The sequence below is a fragment of the Ictidomys tridecemlineatus genome, unplaced genomic scaffold (genome assembly GCF_052094955.1).
Source record: "Ictidomys tridecemlineatus isolate mIctTri1 unplaced genomic scaffold, mIctTri1.hap1 Scaffold_626, whole genome shotgun sequence".
Taxonomy (NCBI): Eukaryota; Metazoa; Chordata; class Mammalia; order Rodentia; family Sciuridae; genus Ictidomys; species Ictidomys tridecemlineatus.
Window position 1 is genome coordinate 37523 of NW_027524315.1, and position 18826 is coordinate 56348.

Sequence of the window (18826 nt, forward strand, 5' to 3'; positions counted from 1 at the left end):
CACCTGCGCACCTGAGATGTTTAGGCATGGAGGAGAAATCAGCAGCTCATAGGGCTTTTGAAAGTGGTCTTATGTGAAAAGAGGCTCAGGTATGGGCACAGGAAATGACATCATTGCCTTGACAATGGATCAAACAGAACATGGAACCCTGGTATCCAGGCACCCACTTAACTGACCAAGCCATCCGAGCTCATTTGGTTGGAGAAACTGGAGGGAGAAGGATGTTCTCCTGTGGTTGCAAACAATGCCGAGCCTCAGGCTCCCAGGAATCTCAGGGGGGCCAACTAGCCCTTTTGTGGATGCACTGGGTGAGGCTTCATCTTAGACGCCAGAGCCTCTGGCGATTGTCGCAGAGGAGCTCAAGAGTAACAGTGAGTAGCACAGGGCAGGTGAGCCCAGCAGGCCCTCTAGTCTGATCCCTGATGAATGGCCCAGGACTCCTATTCTGACTGTGTGTGTGTGGGTGTGTGTGGGTGTGTGTTTGTACTGATGGGAACTGTCCCATTGTGCTTTGACTCTAGTGTATTGGCACAAGTCATTTTTCTGTTTGTCACCATTTCCATTTTAAACCAACATTCTTGGTCCCAACCCAGGGTGAAAATGATGAGAACACGGAGGAGCCCTTCAGGGTACAGAGCCTTGAACCTTACAGGCAGGACCAGCTTAGGAATGAGCTCCTGCCTGTCATTTGTGGGAGGAACCTACATTGCAGCGGCAACATGGGGTTAATCTCCTGGGATTCCATCCCCACCCATCAGGTGCTGGATCTCTTGTTCCCAAGGTAAGCACCAGACCACCAAGCCCAAGTGTGTAGCCCCCTCATGCCTGGGTCTTGGGGCTGCCATGTACCTCTCAGGGACCCAAAGGTTTGTGATACCTAATGAGATAGAGGACCACACTCATAGTGGAATGTCAGTCCCGAATGGGACGAGTCCTGGAGGTGCCTGCCACAGCCTTGCAAGGGGAGTGAACTCCGCTCTCAGGCAGAGAAACCATCCTGACTCCAGCTGATCCACAGAGGTCCGTGGAGCAGTCCCCACACACTGGGCACCACAGCTCAATGGTGTGCACTGAGCTCATTCCCAGGTGGACTCAGCGAGGCCAGGTGGTCTTTCTGGTGTGATATTGGCTTTGTGAAGAACGTAGATCTGTGCCAGAGGCGTCTCAAAACTCAGGCCTTGGGAAAAGCACTTTTGGGTTAATAAAGACATGTTAATTTCCATAGTGGGACAGAGCATCCTAGCTGGGACATAGCTGGACAGGGGCTTTGGACATGGCGGCTCCCACACCCAGAGATATGTGGGAATCAGCAGTTTGGGCTCATTCACTGATGAACATGGAGAAAGCACCCACTGTGTGAAGACACGTTTCCAGTCACATTTCATAATTCATTGAAAAATAGGGTGCAAATGACTGCCATTGTGTCCCTTTTCATGGGGGTCAGCCTCAAACCGCAGGTGCCATGAGTACATATCCTACATGTGACTGCATCCCTGACTCCATGGGGCATAAGTGCACGTTGTCCTCTTCAGTGACTATGGTGGACCCCTGGACCAACTTCAACATGGAATGGGCTTGGGGTCAAGAGGGTGGGCTCCTGTTTCCAGAATAGGGACCTGCAAGGTGATTTGACTTGGGAAGGCTGAGGAAAGACTGCTCTCCCCAGTGTAGGGTCAGAGGTTTTCTCTGGAGGCCGTGGTGAAGGCAAGGCCAGGGTTTTGCTGACTCCACACCTTCCTCCCCACAGTGCCTCACCTTCCTTCCTGGGGACCTGGGTGAACCTCTACTCCGAGGCTTCCCATCAGCCTCCAGGCTTTCTGAGTCTGCAGCAGCTGCTATCCATGTGGCTCCTGCTGGGAGGCTTGAACCTGGAACACCAAGCACACCACCTCCTGGCCGCAATTGAAGATGGCAAATCAAGCCAGGCAAAGCCTGAGAGCCAGGCGGACTGTGGTGAGTACCTAAGGGTATATGAGGAAAGGTCCGACTGTTGTCCCACTGCAGGGAGTCTGTATGCCTGGTGTTGGGCTGGAAATTAGGACAAGCCTTTGTCCATTCAGGAAGTGACCCCAGTCTGCAAAGAGGTCCTGTGTGGGCCAAGGGCCTGAGTTCTTCCTGGCAGCAGAGGTATTGTCTGTCTGTGGGAAGGTCAGGGCAAGGCAGTCATGTTGGCATCTTTTCTCCTCTAGCTACAAGCTCAGTTCCTGTCACGGCTCCTCAGCCAACCCCAGAGCCAGAGCCTTCTCCCAGGGAAGGGGCAGAGCCGGAGTCCAGGACATCAGGGGTCTCTACTCGGTCCTCCCCAAGGCCCCAATATAACAAGCGGATGAGAGGCAGGTGCCTCATTCACGTCTACCTGGAAAAGGAAAGGACAACACAGTATAGGAGCATCCTGGTGAGTCTTCGAGCAGGGGAGTCTCCTGGGAGCCCACAGTGGGGAAGACCGAGTCCACAGCAAACACTTTGGACTAGGCCTGTCTTCTTGAACTGGAGCTTCTGGAAGGTCAGGAAGGAGAGCAGAAAGTGAGGAAGAGAGAGGCGGGAGAGCAGCAGCATGCCAGGTCTGGGTGCGAGTGGGCCTGCGTGTTTTGGGATGTGCAGGTCAGAAGTGCAGGAGTGAGTGCTGGGTTCAGAGGAGGTCAGAGAAATATCGAGGGTACAGGCCATCCTCTACTGACCTTGGTATTGAGGAGGAGTATATTGAACCGTGGAGGTTGAAGCACAGGAGTTGGCAGTCATTTTCTTGTGTGTGGGAGGGGATATGTTGCTGGTTGAAGGGAAGGGAGCCATTGTAGAATGATTAGGGTGGGTAGGTGTGGGTCACAGAGAACTGGGGGCCTTGGAGGGGCCCATTAGTGTCCTAGTTTGCATGTATGTGAATAGAGATTTAGCGGCTCTCTCTGCAGAATTTTCCTGGGTGTGTAGTATCCATCATGAGACTCTGGTGTCCACCTCCAGGGGAGCTATGTTGAACCACTGCACCTGCTGGGTCCGAACCTCCTGACACCCTAGCAAGCACTGACACTCTCGAGCCCAGCAGCTTCCATGCCTATCATTAAAGAGTCCTAGTGTGTGTTGTGCCCTGGCTGTCAGGACCAAAGCACCTAGGGTTTGTGCCTGGTCCACACAAAAATGCAGCTGCATCCCAGACCAGAGCAGGGATATGGAAGTGCACTGGACCATTCCTCCCATCTTGATGGGACTAGAGTGTGTCTGTACAAAGTCTTTTGGTCCTTATTCCCTTGTCCCTGTAGGGCATAGCAGGTTGAAGCAAACTCTTGTACCAAGATTGGACTAGAGGCTCATAGGAAGACCCCCACATGATCACATGAAGGCCTCAGGTAGCAGGGTATCAAGATGGTGCCCTTGTGTTGAGAGCTCACTTGTCTCTGATTGTCCTTGAGCACTGTCCTCTGGGTAGCTACTCCCAAATTCCCTCTCTGATGAGCTTTCTCCAACCCTGCTCAGGTGACCTGCCAGGACAGGGCTCCAGTCATCATCCGCAGGGCCTTAGATGCACACTTGCTCCAGCAGGAGGACCCAGAAAACTACGAGCTTCTGCAAATTCTCTCGAACCATCAGAGTAAGTGGAACCATCAGAGGGTAGGGAGCAGTGAGTCACAGTGGGCTCACGATAACTGGGAGCCAGAACACAGTGTGCATTGACCCAGTGCCCAGGATGAGTATGGTGGGACTTGTGCATAAAACAAAGTGTAATGATGGGGCATAAATCTGCAGGTTCTTCATGTTCCCCAGGGGCTGTGGACCTGCCTATCATGTGTTCTTTCCTTGGCCTGAGGAGGCATTGCAAAGCTATTATCCACAAGGGGCCAAGAAGAGAGGCTTCTTTGTCTTGTGTCAAAGAAGACAGACAACCACAGGGTGCCTACTTTGGTGGCCTTTCCTGACCTAGATGAGTACATGAGAAAAGCAGTTCAATGAAGAATCATTTCTGGCTTCCAATCTTTCTATTCATTGCAAACTGAGTTTACTTAGGACCAGAGGCCATTTCTAGAGAGAAGAGTGTGGTAGAATAGAACCCTTCACAGCTTGTAAACTCTTCTTGGAGAGAGAGAGAGAGAGAGAGAGAGAGAGAGAGAGAGAGAGAGAGAGAGAGAGAGAGAGAGAGAGAGAAGAAGAAGAAGAAAGAGGAGGAGGAGGACGAGGAGGAGGAGGACGAGGAGGAGGAGGACAAGGATGAGGAGGACGAGGAGAAGGAGGACATGGAGGAGGAGAAGGAGAAGTAGAAAAATGAAAATAAGTTGAAGGAGGAGACCATGAATAAGAAGGTCAAGATGACTTTAAGAAGAAGCATGAGGAGAAGATGAAGAAGAACAAGAACAAGAAGGAGAAACACAAGCCGAACAAGAAGTATAACAATAAATTGATTAAAAATGTGAATGAGAATTAGACTCATGAGGAGAAAATGCAGAAGTGGGGAACTCAAGAGAAATATATATCTCTGGATGGCACAGCCCTGCTGTGGACATCCTCCACCTACGCTCAACACACCTCCAAACCATACCCCTCCAATTAGTGTAGCCCTGTATGAGTGGATGAATCCACTGGCAAGGTGGAGGCACCCACCATCAAGTGCTTTTCCATAAACCGACCTGTGATCATTGCTGCAGTGGGGAGAAAAATTTGAACACATGAGTCTTTGGGGACCAATCCAGATACAAACTCTAGCTGTTTGTCTTTGGTGGGTCCAACGTGAACTAAGAAGGTCTGGGGTACAAGGGGCTATTTCCTTGAAAGGTGTTCCTGTAGGGGACCTCCTGTGCATAGAGGGTCCTCAGGGAGGAATCAGTCTTTGGTGAGTCTTTGGTGCAACAGTAGCTGGATTCGGGGGCTCTCAGGTCTGTGTGTGAGACCTGAGCTGGCAGAGGCTCTCAGTTGTGGGGGATGTTGGGTAGTGTATTACTTGAGTGTCACCTACCACGCCTCTGCCCCTGCCTCTCCAGAGCTGAGGATCCCTGCTGATGGAAACGTATATTACGCCCTGGATGGCAGAGTGGATTATAACTTTCTTCTTCAGGAAACAGCTGCCAGCAAGTTGTTTAAAGTCAAGCCAAAGGAGGTAAACAGCCACCTTCTTCAGTCTTTACTCCTGGTGCCACTCCACATCCTCCAAGGGGACAAGAACCTCAGGTTCTGGATGGATGTTTTAGAATGCCCACAGAGCCAACTGCCAGGCTGGGTGGGGTGCAGGTGCTGGGCTTTGCTGATGTTGTCATCCCCCACAGTTCTTGGAGCCTTCTGTGGCAGTGGCATCCAGGATCCCAGCAGCTGTGAGCAGCAGCTCTGCGGTGGCTGCAGGACCATTGCCCCAGGCCACCCAAACCAATGAGTGGTGCGTGAGAAAAGTCACCAGTAGCAGCTCCTCACTGCTTCACTCCAGCGACCAGGTGGAAGACAGCCGCTTTGTCCACGTCCTCCTAGAGGGACAGAGCCTGAGGGAGACAAAGCGCATCCTGGTAAGCCCGACAGCAGGGCTGCCTCCTGGGTGTCCCCACAGTGGAAGGCAGGAGACACAGCTAACCCTGGGGCTGTGGTGGGAAATTAAGAAGAGAGAGGTCAGTCTTAAGGGCTTGACCTGAGTGGGGAGAGCCTCAGCATGCCCAGCTGCAGCGGTGAGTGGGCCTGTGTATTGTGGGTTTGGCAGGCCAGAAGTGCAGACGGAAGTGCTGTGGACAGATGAAGGCAGAGATATGTCCAGGGTGCAGGCTGCAGTGCCTAGAACTTGGTATTCTCAATGAGTGAGGTTGGAGCAGCGGAGCTGGCAGTGACTTGTCACATGTGTAGGAGGGGGTGTGTTCCTGGTGGCAGGGAAGAGAACCTCCTTAGCATGACTAGGTGTGAAAATTTGGGGTCGGGATCACCTGGGGGGTCATGCCAAACTTCGGAATGTCAGTCTTTGCATGTATGTAAATACGGAGCTAAAGGGGTTCTTGGCAGAATTTCTATGGATGTGCAGTAGACACGCTAATGCTGCAGGTGTCCAGCTGCAGAGGAGACATGTTCAGTGACTGCCAGTGCTGAGTCAAGTACATCATTAGAACCAGACCCGCACCGAGCTTCCAGAGCCCAGGGCCTCTCCAGGCTATCATGAAGCACTCAAGTGCACACTCTTGTATCTGAGTCTGTTTTGTGTAGTGGCAGTCAGGACCAAAATTTTCAGTGCATCTGCCTCTTCCACCCACAAAGGCAGCCTGCATCCCAGAGCACACTTGGTGCGCAGATCCCTGGCCCATTGCTGTCATCTCAGTGAGATGAGAGTGTGTCTGTGCATAGGCAGTTTGGTCCTTTGACCTGAGTGGAATGTGGCTCCCCAGGGGGAGGGGAGATGGCAGGTACAGGCAGATATTTGTACCAGGATTGTTCTAGTAGCACGTTGCAAGAACCCAGGCGGTATATGGAGGCCACACTCAGGTAGCAGGATAACAAGATTGTGCCCTTGTATATGTAGCTAACATTTCTCCTGAATGTTTGACCACAGTCTTCTGGGTAGCTCCTCTAAAAGCCATTCTCTGATGACATTTGTCCCACCCTGATCTAGGTGACGTGTCAGGAGAGGGTGACAAGCCTCATCCGCAGGGCCTTGGACCAAAATTTGTTGCAGCATGAGGATGTGGACAACTTTGAGCTGCTGAGAATGATGTCTCTGCATGACAGTAAGTAGGACAATCAGACAGTGGGGAGACATGATCCACAGTGGGCTCAGGATAACTCACAGCCAAGAGAAAGTGGGCCTTGGCCCTAAAATAGCCAGAGTGTGGTGGGCCTGGTGCAGGAAACCAAGTGCAGTGATGGGCGTGTCCAGTGTGGACGAGTTCAATGAGGCCCCAGGCGGCTGCTGGACCTCTCTAAATGTGTTCTCCCCTGGACCTGGTCTGGCAATGCAAAGCTAATATCGATGAGGGCAAGGCAGAGAGAGGCTCAATCTATCATCAGTTTGGTTTATGGCTCACTGATAAGGATGCCTTCAAATGAAGAGGAGCAGAGCATGGGTCCTGATTGGATCAGCATTGCTATGGACGGAAGCCGCACAGGTCCCAATCCATGGCCAGGATATGAGAAGTCCTGCCTACTCAAGAATGTCAGGATTGCAGCAACTGGGAACAGGACTCAGTGAAGAGGAAGTCAAGGCCAGGGGACAGCCTGTTTGGGTTCTTTTTGGAACAATTCCAAGTCCTCTGTGCCTGGGTGCCCATCTCCTGAAGATATCAGAATGGCCAGGTTATTATTCCTTCCAGCAACAAAGAAGGGCATCTGAAGAACAGAGGCCACAATGCTGAGCTGTCCACAATGCCAGTGCTCTTTCCTTTCTTGTGAGCCCGACACTCCTAGCCTCCACCATCCCAGCCTGTCCACAGTAGAACCCACCATCTGTCGAGCACGTAAGTGAGTTTTCCCATTTTCACACACTGCCTCATTTGAGTTGGCTCTGTCTCACACATGAGGAAGACTGAGGTGCAAGGAGCTGGGCAAGGGGCAGTGTCTGCGAATCTCAGGGACTTGGGAGGCAGTGCAGGGGGAAGGGGATTTCCAAACAGCCTCAGAAACTTAGGGAGACCCTGTACCCAAGTCAAAAGGCCTGGGAATGGTCTCAGTGCTTAAGTGCCTCTGGCTTTATCCCTAGTAAAAAAATAAGCCAGTCAAAAGGAATTACCAAACCGAGAATCTACAAAGGTGATTTCAGAAACAGACTTTCAACCCAAGCATCAGTTGAGAGCAGGCTCCAGACCAGGGGAGGTTTGTGTGTAAAAGACGTCAAAAGGGAGGACTACGGGGGGCCTGGAACCCACTAGGTGTGATGGCATCTATGCCTTATGGCAGGAGGGTGGCAGTGATGCTGGCCCTCTCCTAGATTTTGGAGACCTTGTTTTCATTGGGGAAGCTTTATGGAGGTGGAATCTATTTTAGCAATCCTGGTCCAGATGAGGTGCTGACTACCACAGGTAGAAGCCTATCCAGAATGCGGTGTCTGTTATTCAGTCTTTCCTGACTGTGACAATGACAAAGAAAGGAAGTCACTTGTCTTTGGTCTTGGTTTCACTCCTGGCCATTGATTGAGAACTGATTTCATCTTGGACTACTGAACAGAGGCTGCATCTGGGCAGAAGAGTGTGATAGATTTGAACTCCTCAGGACGCCCCACCATTGCCAGAGAAAGAAGGAGAAGGAGGAGGAGGAGAAAGAGACACTCCTGAGTGGGGAGAGGATCACACGATAAAGAGCAGGAGGCAGAAGAAGAAAAAGAAGGAGGTGAACAGAAGGAAGGGTGGAGGGAGATACACAAGAAGAAGAACAAGAAGGAATCATGTAAGAACAGGAAAAAGACCCAGAAAGAACTACAAGAAGATGCAGGACAGAAAGAAGAGCCAGAAGTAGAACAAGAACCAGAATAAAAGTACCAAGCAGACAGCTCCTGATGAGAAACAAGGGGAAGGAGAGCGATCCTAGAAAACAATAGAGTTCTCCAGGGCACCACCCTGCTCAAGTCCTCCCATGTCCATGCCCAACACACCTCCCCTCCGTGTATTCATCCATGAGTGGATTCATCCAGGGCAAGGGGATGAATTCCCCCACCATCCAACGCTTCCCTGAATGCCCATGTGTGAGCATGGCTGCCCTGGGGAGAAAGGCCTAAGCACAGGAGCCTTTGCCAATCCTGATGCAGATCCTAGCAGTGTCCCTTTGGCAGATCCAACCTGCACTGAGAAGTTCTGGGCCCAAGGTGCTGTTTCCATTGCCAGGTGCTCTTTTGGTTTAGAATCCTGTACATCATCTTCTCCAGGGAAGAATCACTGAGGGAGTCTTTGGTGGCACTGTAGCTGGATAGGAGGGCTCTCAATTCTGGTGCAGGCTCGCCCTGGCGGAGACTCTCAGGGGTTGTGGGTGTTTTGTGGTCTAATCCTTGAGTGCCACCTAACAATTCTCTCCACTTTGCTCTGCAGAAATCAAGGTCCCTGACCACTCACTGATGTATCTGTCCATGAATCCACAAATCAAATATTATTTCATCGTGAGGAAACGCCGCGAGGTCAAGGGAAAGGAGGTAAACACCTACCTTATTCAAGCTGTACTTGTGCTGCCATTCCACTCCCACCTGGGGAAATGAGAAGCCTGAGCACCTGGACATATGTGCTAGAAGCCCATAGAGCCAACTGACAGGCTGGGGTGGCTTTCTGTTTCTGGGTTTGCTGATGTTCCATCCCCCACAGTTCTCAGAATCAACCTGCAAGTCCTCCAGGCCGCTTTCCCACAGGCAGGTGGGAGACACCTGCTTAATTCGTGTCCACTTAGAAACACAAAGTCCAAAGATGGCCAAGACTGTTTTGGTAAGCCTGGGAGCAGGAATGTCCCCTGGTGCTTACACCTGGGTGGGGAGCAGACACTGGTCCAATACCATGGACTACTCATGCCCTCTTGATTTGGAGCTTCTGGATGATCAGGAGGATAGATGGGAATCAAGAAGGAAGAGGTCAGTGTGAAGGGCTGGAGCTCAGATGAGGGAGAACAGCAGCTTGTCCACCGCCATGTCTGAGGGAGTCTGTGTGTCAGGTGGCAGCATGCAGTCCAGAAGGGCAGAGGCAGGTATGGGTGACAGATGAGAACAGGCCAGGACCTAGGTTGCAGCTTCCTCTGTATGGGATGCTGGCCTCTATGGAGCAGGACACCAGTATGAGGTTCTGCATGTTCCTTGAACAAGGAGCTGAGAGGGTCTCTCTGCAGAGTCAGTATGGATGTGGAGCAAGCACACTAAATGTCCAGGTAACCCAATGACCACCCTTGGCGGAACAGGTGCCCTCGTACACCCCAGCCAGCACTGAGCCTCTGGAAGCCAGGAGCTCTCATGGCTATCTTTCGTCACTCCTGTGTGTGGTCATGTTCCTGGGTCTGATTTGGGCCCTGGCAATCCAGACCAAAGCCTCTAGGTTTTGTGCCTAGGCCATTCCCAATGCCGCCTGCATCCTCGGGCAGACCTAGGATCTTGGAGGCTATTGTCCCATTCCTCCCAACTTGTGGGATGAGATTGCATCTGTATGCAGGTAGTGGGGTCCTTTCACTTGGAGAGAAGTGCAGCTCCACAAAGAGCAATGGCAGGTCCAGGAAGTCCTATGTACAAGGATTGGGCTAGTAGCCTATGGGAAGAGCCCACGCGATGAGCAGGAGGTCAGCCTCAGGTAGTAGGGTCATGGATGTTGCCCTTGTATTTAGAGTGGAGGTGCCTCCAGAATGCCCCTGCCCACTGTCCTTGAGTAGTCACTTCAAGGCCCATTTCCTGAAGGCCTGTCTTCCATGCTGCTCCAGGTGACCTGCCACGATCGGGCTCCTGTCGTCATCCGCAGGGCCCTCGAGCTACACTTGCTTACTCAGGAGAAGCCGGAGGAATATGAGCTGGGCCAAATCATCTCTCACCGTCAGAGTAAGTGGGACAATCAGATGACAGAGAGCAAGGGTCAGGATGTGGACTCAGGTCGACTCTTAGCACCAAAGAGCAGTCTCTGACCCCCAAGAACACTCCAACAGGGTGTGTTGGGCTCGTGCACAAAGCCAACTGCACTTCTGCTGGTGTAAGCTCTCCAGGTGTTTTGGTATACCCCAGTGGCTAGTGCGGCTCCCCACCAGGTGCCCTGCCCAGGACATGAAGACGCGTGCAAAGCTGACATCATTGAGGAGTGAGGAGGAAAGCCTCTTTCCAGGAGCAGTATGGTTCTGTGGTCTGAGATAGGAATGGTTTCAGAGGAACATGGGAATGCATGGGCTAAAGATGGAACGGGCATTTTGTGGACTGAAGCAGTAGGATTGAAAGCCTTCTGTGTGACCAGAAAACCACTTCCTGGGAAGAGCATTGCCAAGATTCTAGCAAGCAGTAACAGGATGAAATTGGGAAGAAAACACAGCCTGGGAGACAGCTTGAATCATCTGTTTTTGCATCAATTCCATGGTCTTCCGCACCTGAGTCCACTAGCCAAGGAGTGATCCCAATAGCCAGGTTATGATCCCTAACTAGAGTCAGATGAGGGCTTCCTGAGCACGTAGCCACAGAGCTCATCTGATAATAATGTCAGCGCTTTTTCATTGGTTGGTTGGTTGGCTTTTGTGAGCCAAACACCTCAGCAGCCATTATCCCAGCCTATGTACGCTGAAGACCACCATCCCAATGAGTTCTAGGATCACTTGTCTCCTATCTTAACCTTCTGTTAGGTTAGTAGAGTCTATGGAAGAGGAAGTCTGTCTGGAGCCTTGGTAGCCTAAGAAATTCATAGCAGAGATCCCCACATCCAACCCAGAAGGGATGGAGAACAGGCTCTAGGTTAGAGGAGGGCGACAGGAAAGAGGTGTTCAGAGGAAGGAGAAGCTGGCTGTTGTATTCCCCCACTCGGGGTCATGGCACCACTGGGCCATACACCATGTCGGAGGGAAGCAGTCCCTTTGCTGGTCTTTGGAATCATTGTTCTCAGGAGGGCAGCATTTGGAATGTGGCCTCCATTCTCAGAAGCCTGGTTCACATGGAAGCAGGCTCCACCAACGCAGAAGCGTGGCTCTAATGTGGTATCCGTGCTGGTCAGCCTGTCCTCACCGTGGCCATACTTGAGAATCCTAGGCCTTTTCTCTGGGTTTCACAACTTTCTCTTTGGTTGTGCACTGAGGCTGTCCATAAAGCTCTAGTGTGTGGCAGTGGAGAGCTCCTCAGCCCTTGCCACAAAGGCATAGACTGGGAGAGAGAGAACAAGGCTGGGAGAGAGGGAGAGAGAGAAAGACGGAGAGGAGAAGGAGGACCTCTACTTGGAGAATTGAGGATTCAGTGGAGCCAACAGGGACAAGGTACTGGTGCCCAGGGCGCACTCCTGTTTAGGTCTTCCTCCAAGCATGCTCCACCTTTCTTCCAGTCCCTCCCACCTCCCAGTAGTGTATTCATCTTGAATGAGAATTTCATGTTGACATCAGAGCACTCACCATCCAATGCTTCCTTCCAAACCCACCTGTGAAGATGGCTCATGTGGGGTCTGAATCTTCGGCACTTTTGTGGGAGATTTCAGATGCAAACCCTAGTGGTGTGCTTTGGCAGACGCAAGAGGACCTGGGATGTTTTGGAGTCCAAAGCCTTTGGTAGGAACAGACATTAGGTCTGTTGAAGTGCTCTGCCTAGTTCTTCCTCAGGGAGGACTGTGGAGGCTGTCTTGTTGGTATTGGTGCTGAATTGGAGAGCTCTCAGGTGTGTGGCTCAGTTCGTTTCTGGCACAGGCTCTCAGATGTTGGGGTGTCCCAGGGAGCACCTCCTGAGCCACCTTATTTTGTACACCCCTCTCTCCCCAGAGCTGAGGATTCCAGCGCAGGCCAACGTATTTTACGCAAAGAACCCTCACACGAAACCCAACTTCGTGCTGAGGAAAAGGAGCCTCTCCCAAAAGAATGATGAGTGGATCCAGCCTCAACCTCCCTCTCATCCTGCAAAGAAGGCTCCAGCCCTCCTGAGGATGCTTGCAAAACCATTCTGCTGCTGTGTGCCTGGGCGGGGCTGAGGCAGCCCAGGAATATTTACATTGATTACTATTTGCTTCAAAGTTTGAATCTATAGTTTGCCATTGTCTTTGACCTTGTTTAGTAACACAGTTGTTACTCTATCCTATATTTGTTGTTCCCATTAATATATTATTATTTTAAAATATATATGTTTTTGTTACCTGATCTACTGTGATGATTTGTTACCTGATCTACTGTGATGGTTTTTGATCAAAATTGTGCATTTGATGATAATGAATGCCATGCATTTAGGAACCTGTAGACTCTAGACAATGAATGAATGTCTACTGTTGCATGGACTGGTCTGCAGAGTCCTGTAGCATTTGAGCTTGTGTGAGGGCTTCATAGGGCTTGCAAAAAGTCCGGGTCAGATGGTCCTGCATGAAGCTTAGCTCCTAGTGGTCTCCTCCACAGCATAAGGGCCAAGGAGAAACCCACTTCCACACAGAAGATGGGAAGCTACCTTATGAAGGTGATCGTAGGTGTGGGACCCTCTTGCTAGGACCCTTTTTCTATTGGGCCAAAACTGTGCTCTGAATGTGATTGCTGAGAAGAGCTTGGAATTTCCTGATTGAAACAGTTCATGCAAGCTGCTTCCACTTGCAGGAACAAAGTGTGTTCTCGTTGAGCACTTTGGGGTGTCCCAGGTTGCACTAGAGTGTGTCAGAAGCACTTGTAATGATTGGCATTCACGGTTTCACATTGAAGCCTCTGTGCCATCTGTCAACCACTGATGGCTGCAAGTGGGTACCCTGCCTTTCAATGAGTTTTCTGAAAAAGTAGGAGTTTTGAAGAACTGATCTTCTCAGCATTCCCCTTGCCTCCCCAAGTTGGGTGATGTCAATTATACAGGCTTCCTTGGGAGCACACATTTTATATTGAGCTGGAATTGGACTCTGGATGCGATTGCTGAAAATAGCTGGGGAATGGGAGAATGGAAGCTGTTTGCTGCAAGCAGTTTCAATTTGCTTTGTTGATTAACTTTGTTGTAAGTGAGCACATGCTATTTTTTTTTCCTGTGGACCTAGAAGAATTCAAAACTGCTTCTTACAGGTGACAGGCATGCTTACACATTGAAGCCTCTGTGCCATTGATAAAAAAAAACAATTCACTCATGTGGGCACCTGCACTTCAAGTGAATGTTGTAAATGAGTGTGACAAATGGATGTCAGTGAGACTTTGGAGAACTGATCTTCTCAGCTGGTCCTCTTTTTCACTGCACGTTGGTGATGCTAGATTCAAGAGATCTCTTTCTGGAACCCTTTGTGTTTCATGCCTGAACTGTGCTCTGAAAGTTCTTGAGGAGAACAGCTTAGAAGTGCAGAAGTGAAGCTGTTTGTTGAAGCAGCTTCAAGTGGCACAAGCTAACTTGTTCTCAGTGAGCACATGGGGATTTTCCCTGGTTGAAGCAGTGTGAATGAGAATGGCTTCTCAGAGCTGGTAGGCATGCTTGCATTTGGCAAACTTTGCCATCTGTCACCCAGAGTTCCTTGCATGAAACCTACATTTCCAGTGTTTTCAGAAAGGTGTGATGAGTGGGTTTCCATGGAATTTTGTGGAATTGATCTTTTCAGGCAGTCCTCATTGCCTTCTCAAAATTGTTGATCCTGGTGCAAGGGCTCTCTTGTCAGCCAACATTGTATTTTGGGCCTGACCTCGGCTCTGAATGTACTTGCTGTACTTCCCATCTTTCCTCTCTCTGGTCCACTCCTCAGATCCCATCCTTCTTTCAATAGGGCCTCATCCAGGAAGCCTGCCCATGTGCCTCCCACTTGATTTCAACTTCTCCAGTGCACTTATTGTCAAAGCAGAGACTCCCAGGAGAGAGGGCTCTCCATTCTGCACACTGAAATTTCTCAGCAGGGAGGACTCCTCCATGCTTGGATGGCGGGGCTGCAATCACCTGGAAGGTGGAAATAGGAGGCTGGTGGTGTTCCTAGCCAGGATGCTGGTGACTGCAGTGCATTTAATCTATGGCCCTCAAGGAGGTTTATGCTGCAGATTTGTGTACTTCTGCATCTGTATGCACACAGTTCTTCATGTGGGGAAAAAAGCAATGTTCTCAATGTTTGCTTTATATTATACTCAACTGGTAATTTACAAACCCCAGTGTCCCATCTTAGCCCAGAGCCATTCCATCAGCCCAGGGCCAGTGGGTGGTCCAGCGGTCAGTACTATGCACAGCTCCCAGGTGGCTCCAGTGTGTAGCTGAATTTGAGAGCCAGTGTACTGTAGGATTTGCCCTTGAGGTTAGAATTCATTGACTTCCTCTTATGTCATTTCACTGGTTCAGGATATTCCTTGTCTCATGGACTATTCTGTGAAATCTTCAAGTTAGCCATCTCTGGTCATTTCTTCCCTTTGATGGCACCTGGTTCAACAGCTTGTTTTTGGGTGGGGTCAGTTATGGGCAGTCCTGGGTCACAGAGAGGGACAGGAAGACCCTAATGTGGAATGGTGGTGTAGAGAGTAAGGGTGGGGCCAGAGCCCACACTGTGGTTAGGGTAGGGAAGGGATCTGAAGAGACTACCTTGAAAGCGAGCTCTGGCTGCAGTTAACCAGGAATCAGGGCCTGGAAATGGAAGCCATGACAGGGCTTCTGACTAGAAAGGACACATCTTTCTGGGCTCAGTTGGAGGTCCATCGAGGCAGAGGAAAAGAGAGAGGATGCAGGAGAGGGGGATGGTCTAGATCACAGAGCAGCTCCGTCATCGTATCTTAGAGAATGGATTTTTTTCTTCTAGTTGTTGGTAAATGCTAATTCCTTCACGTGTTACATTCACATCCACCTCGTCCATTGGAAAGGCTGCTCAACCACCACAGGCAGTGGTATCTTGGTGGATGTGTGCATTCTAAAAGGAGGTGAGGTTGGCGCCAATAGAGTGTGTGGGCGCTCAGGCATTGGCAAGCTTGCTTTGGAGAGTGAATCCTCTAAATGTTATTGGGCTGTTTTTGAAAGATCGTGTGGTTTGGCTAGACCTAGAATGCTTCCACACAATTTAGCATGGTGTATATTTTAGAGAGCATGATCACTGAGGGGCAGGTTGCTGGTGTGAAGCCGTGAGCATTAACATCTATCAAGTTTCTCACCTGGAGTTGGCTACCTACAACTGGTGACAGTTTTGCTCCTACGGAGCAATACTGAACAAGTCTCTGGGCCAGTAATCTATTGCTGAACTCCATCACCAACAAAAAGACCCTGAGTGAAGGTGAGGACCAGAAGAGCCCGGGAACCACCTGACAGCAGCCCTGAAGTCCTGAGCTCTGGCACATCATATGCCAACTCAACTGGGTATCAACCTCTTCCTGGGCTCATTAGAACTGTGTGCTTCAACTTTCAGAAACAAATGCAGAATGACAGAATCTTCTGTGAGGACACTTTTCTAAGTCTGGTTTGCAGCACGTGTTCTAAGTATTATTTGCAGCATGTCTTCACTGGAATGAGTAGTCATTTGGCATTCTGTTGTACTTAAAATTTCATGAGATTCTGTCGCTCCCACCTGACAGATCCCTTTCTAGAACAATCTTGGGGCCCTGCTGCAGGGACACCCAGTGAGGATGCTCGAGGAAACCTTTCTGTCCAGGAACGCGGTGGGGCTGGTGAGGGCTGGGGTCCTAGGGCGAGCTGGCTGCGGCTTTTTACCTGAAGTCCCCCTGTCCCGCCCCTTGATGATCCTCCTGGAGTCGGGCCCCAAGTGACTTCTCCCTTGGCAGCCTTTGGGAGGCACCGAGGAACTGTCTGGGGCCCTGTCCCTGAGGGCAACAGGGCTTTCAGTGTTTGCTGACTTGAGTTGTAAGGATTTTGTAAGGAGGACTCCAGCCCTCCACCTCTACCCGCAGACATCCAATGGATGGCTAAAGGCAGAATTAGAAGGGCAGCATCTCTGCCTCAATATATGGCCCATCCATCCCCTTTGCCTGAGTCACCTTGGATTTGTTACTGGACCCTGCTGGCTGCATCAGTGCCCACCAGCACAAGGAACAGGCAAAAAAAAAGAAAGAAAAAAAAATAAAGAACTTTGATCAAACTGGGGAGAAGCAGCCACAAGGCTTGGAAGAAGCCCCTGACCCACAGAAGTGGTTACAGTTTATAGAAACAAAACCCAAGTGATCTACATCCGTGAATTTCCTTGGCCTGAAGAAAAGCAAAAATGGGAAAAACACAGAAAATGCCTAGGCAGATGGCCTGTGCCCAGGCTTGAGGAAGGGCGGGACCCATCTTAGCTTTCCTGGCTCCTGAGGTGGGCGTGGGGTTGCAGCCCGTCTCTATTTTCAGCAGAAGAAAGTTGCTCTTAATTCAGAATCCAGACCCCCACCCCCATGCAGTCTGTTTCATGTCCCAGGAACAAGGTCTGATTGATGTGCATCTGAGAGCCAAAGCAGGTGACACAGCTCTCCTGACAAGGCACCACCTGGCCAATCCAGGGAAGATGGACAGACCTCAACTGGTCAGGACCACCTGCTTTGGCAGCTGTGCAAAGCCCAAGCCCTTGCCCTCATTCCCCTCTCTATAAAAGCTCCAAGTCATTGTCACCCCCTGAAGACAGGCTAAGATGTGGGTCCCCTGCCTTCCCCGTGTGGCTGCACTGATAAAAGTTCCTTTCTTGCTGGGCATGGTGGTGCATGCCTGTAATCCCAGAGATTCTCGGGAGGCTGAGGCAGGAGGATCACTTGAGGTCAACCTTGGTGATTTTGTGAGACCCTCAGCAACGTAGCAAGACCCCTTCTCAAAACAAGAATAAAAAGGATTGGGGTGTACTCAGTGGTAAGGCACCCGGGTTCAATTCCTAGTCCTTTACCTGGAGCTGAAGCTCCCTGCCTCCTTTTCTTTTGCGGGTTAAAGCTTCCCCTGTGCATTCAGTCTCATTGGGCTTGGAGTTACCATTGACCCAACTCATAAGTTCCCATCTCTGGTATCTCCACCTCCTCTTGGTACTGGGGATTGGACCAGGGGCTCTGCCACTGAGCTACATCCTCAGCCCTTTTAATTCTTTATCTTAAGACAGTGCCTCAATAAGTTGCTAAACCTGGCCTCAAACCCACAATCCTCCTGCCTCAGCCTCCTGAGTCACTCTATCACAGGTGGGTGGCACTGTGCTCGGCCTGTGGTTGCATTTGGATGCAGTCCAAGCTGCTGCAGGTTTGAGGAATGTTCTGTGGGCATCTATATAACAGTACCTGAAGGGGGCGCCAGACCCTCTCGCTGTTTTTTTCTGTGGATGTCTGCCTGGCCTGCAGTGGGTTGGTCACAGGACATTCAGGAGAGATCTAGGGCACTGGGCAGTGCCCTCCATCCAGCAGGTGACCTGGCAGGAAGAGCCCTTGCAGCAGGGAAGTGGGGTGGCACTCTGTAGGTGAAAGCACAGAGCTCTCTGATGACTAGTGACTAACACAATGTGAAGCAGAAACATCCCATGAATTTCATGTTCAAGTACAAATCTGGCTAGGATGACTGGATGGCATTGCAATCTCCTGAAGGTCCTTCTTGGATTCATACAAAAAGAGAGAGCGAGGGACTAAGGGGCAGGAAGGAAACACAACTTTTTCAAACACTGAGATCTGGAGTCCAGCTCCTGCCATGTAGTCAGTGAATGAATAGATAATAATTGTTTTTATGGGACCATGTGACCTGGGGCTGCTCGGCTTCCTGTGGGCCCTCAGCATCCCTATGTATAAAGCAGGGGCACAGACCAAGGGTGCTGTCAGCTTTCTGTTGCTGTGACAAAGCATCTGAGAGAATCCCCTTAAAAGGAAACAGGGTTTCTTTTGGCTCATGGCTGCATAGGTCTCAGTCCATGGCACCTTAGCCCTGTTGCTTTGGGCCTGTGACAGCACAGTAGGACATCCTGGCAGCTGGAGCACATGACAGAGGAGGCTGCTCATCTCTGGGTAACTGGGAAGAGGGTGGGTAGGACTGGGCTGGGTCCCAATATCCCCCTCAAGGTCACACCCCTAATGATCTCATTCCTTCCAGGAGGCCCCACCTACTAAAGTTTCCATTATGTCCCAAGGGCCACAGGCTGGTGACCAAGCCTTTAGCACATGGGCAATGGGGACATTTGACATCCAAACCACAATACCAAGTGATCATTAGCTGGGGGCTAACCCCCGGTCTCCGGGCCAACCCCTCCCCACAGGCCAGGCCTGGGGAGATTGACTGCATTCTGCAGGACACCCACTGTAGGCAGCTGCCTCAGCCAACATGGAAGTCCTTAGCAGAGGCTCTTTTATTTCACAGGGGGTGGTACCAGTGATTGATCTCAGGGATTCTTGACCACTGAACCCCATCCCC

The 18826-nt window shown here is 50.8% G+C and overlaps 1 protein-coding gene across 2 annotated transcripts in view; it reads left to right on the plus strand.

The window, feature by feature from the left end:
* Positions 1-229: 229 nt before the first annotated feature.
* LOC144374234 (uncharacterized) overlaps positions 230-18826 on the plus strand; it is a 29806-nt gene continuing 11209 nt past the window's right edge. Inside the window, exons 1-11 of one of the 2 annotated variants that reach the window (XM_078037159.1) lie at positions 230-781; positions 1748-1953; positions 2190-2395; positions 3469-3583; positions 4965-5080; positions 5247-5477; positions 6560-6674; positions 8961-9061; positions 9228-9344; positions 10318-10432; positions 12328-12699. In XM_078037159.1, the coding sequence (XP_077893285.1) occupies positions 720-781; positions 1748-1953; positions 2190-2395; positions 3469-3583; positions 4965-5080; positions 5247-5477; positions 6560-6674; positions 8961-9061; positions 9228-9344; positions 10318-10432; positions 12328-12533 (1590 nt within the window). In that variant the 5' untranslated portion in view covers positions 230-719 and the 3' untranslated portion in view covers positions 12534-12699. Of the gene's footprint in view, positions 782-1747; positions 1954-2189; positions 2396-3468; positions 3584-4964; positions 5081-5246; positions 5478-6559; positions 6675-8960; positions 9062-9227; positions 9345-10317; positions 10433-12327; positions 12700-18826 lie in introns of those variants that run through there. The other variant, XR_013433680.1, reaches the window with a different exon arrangement.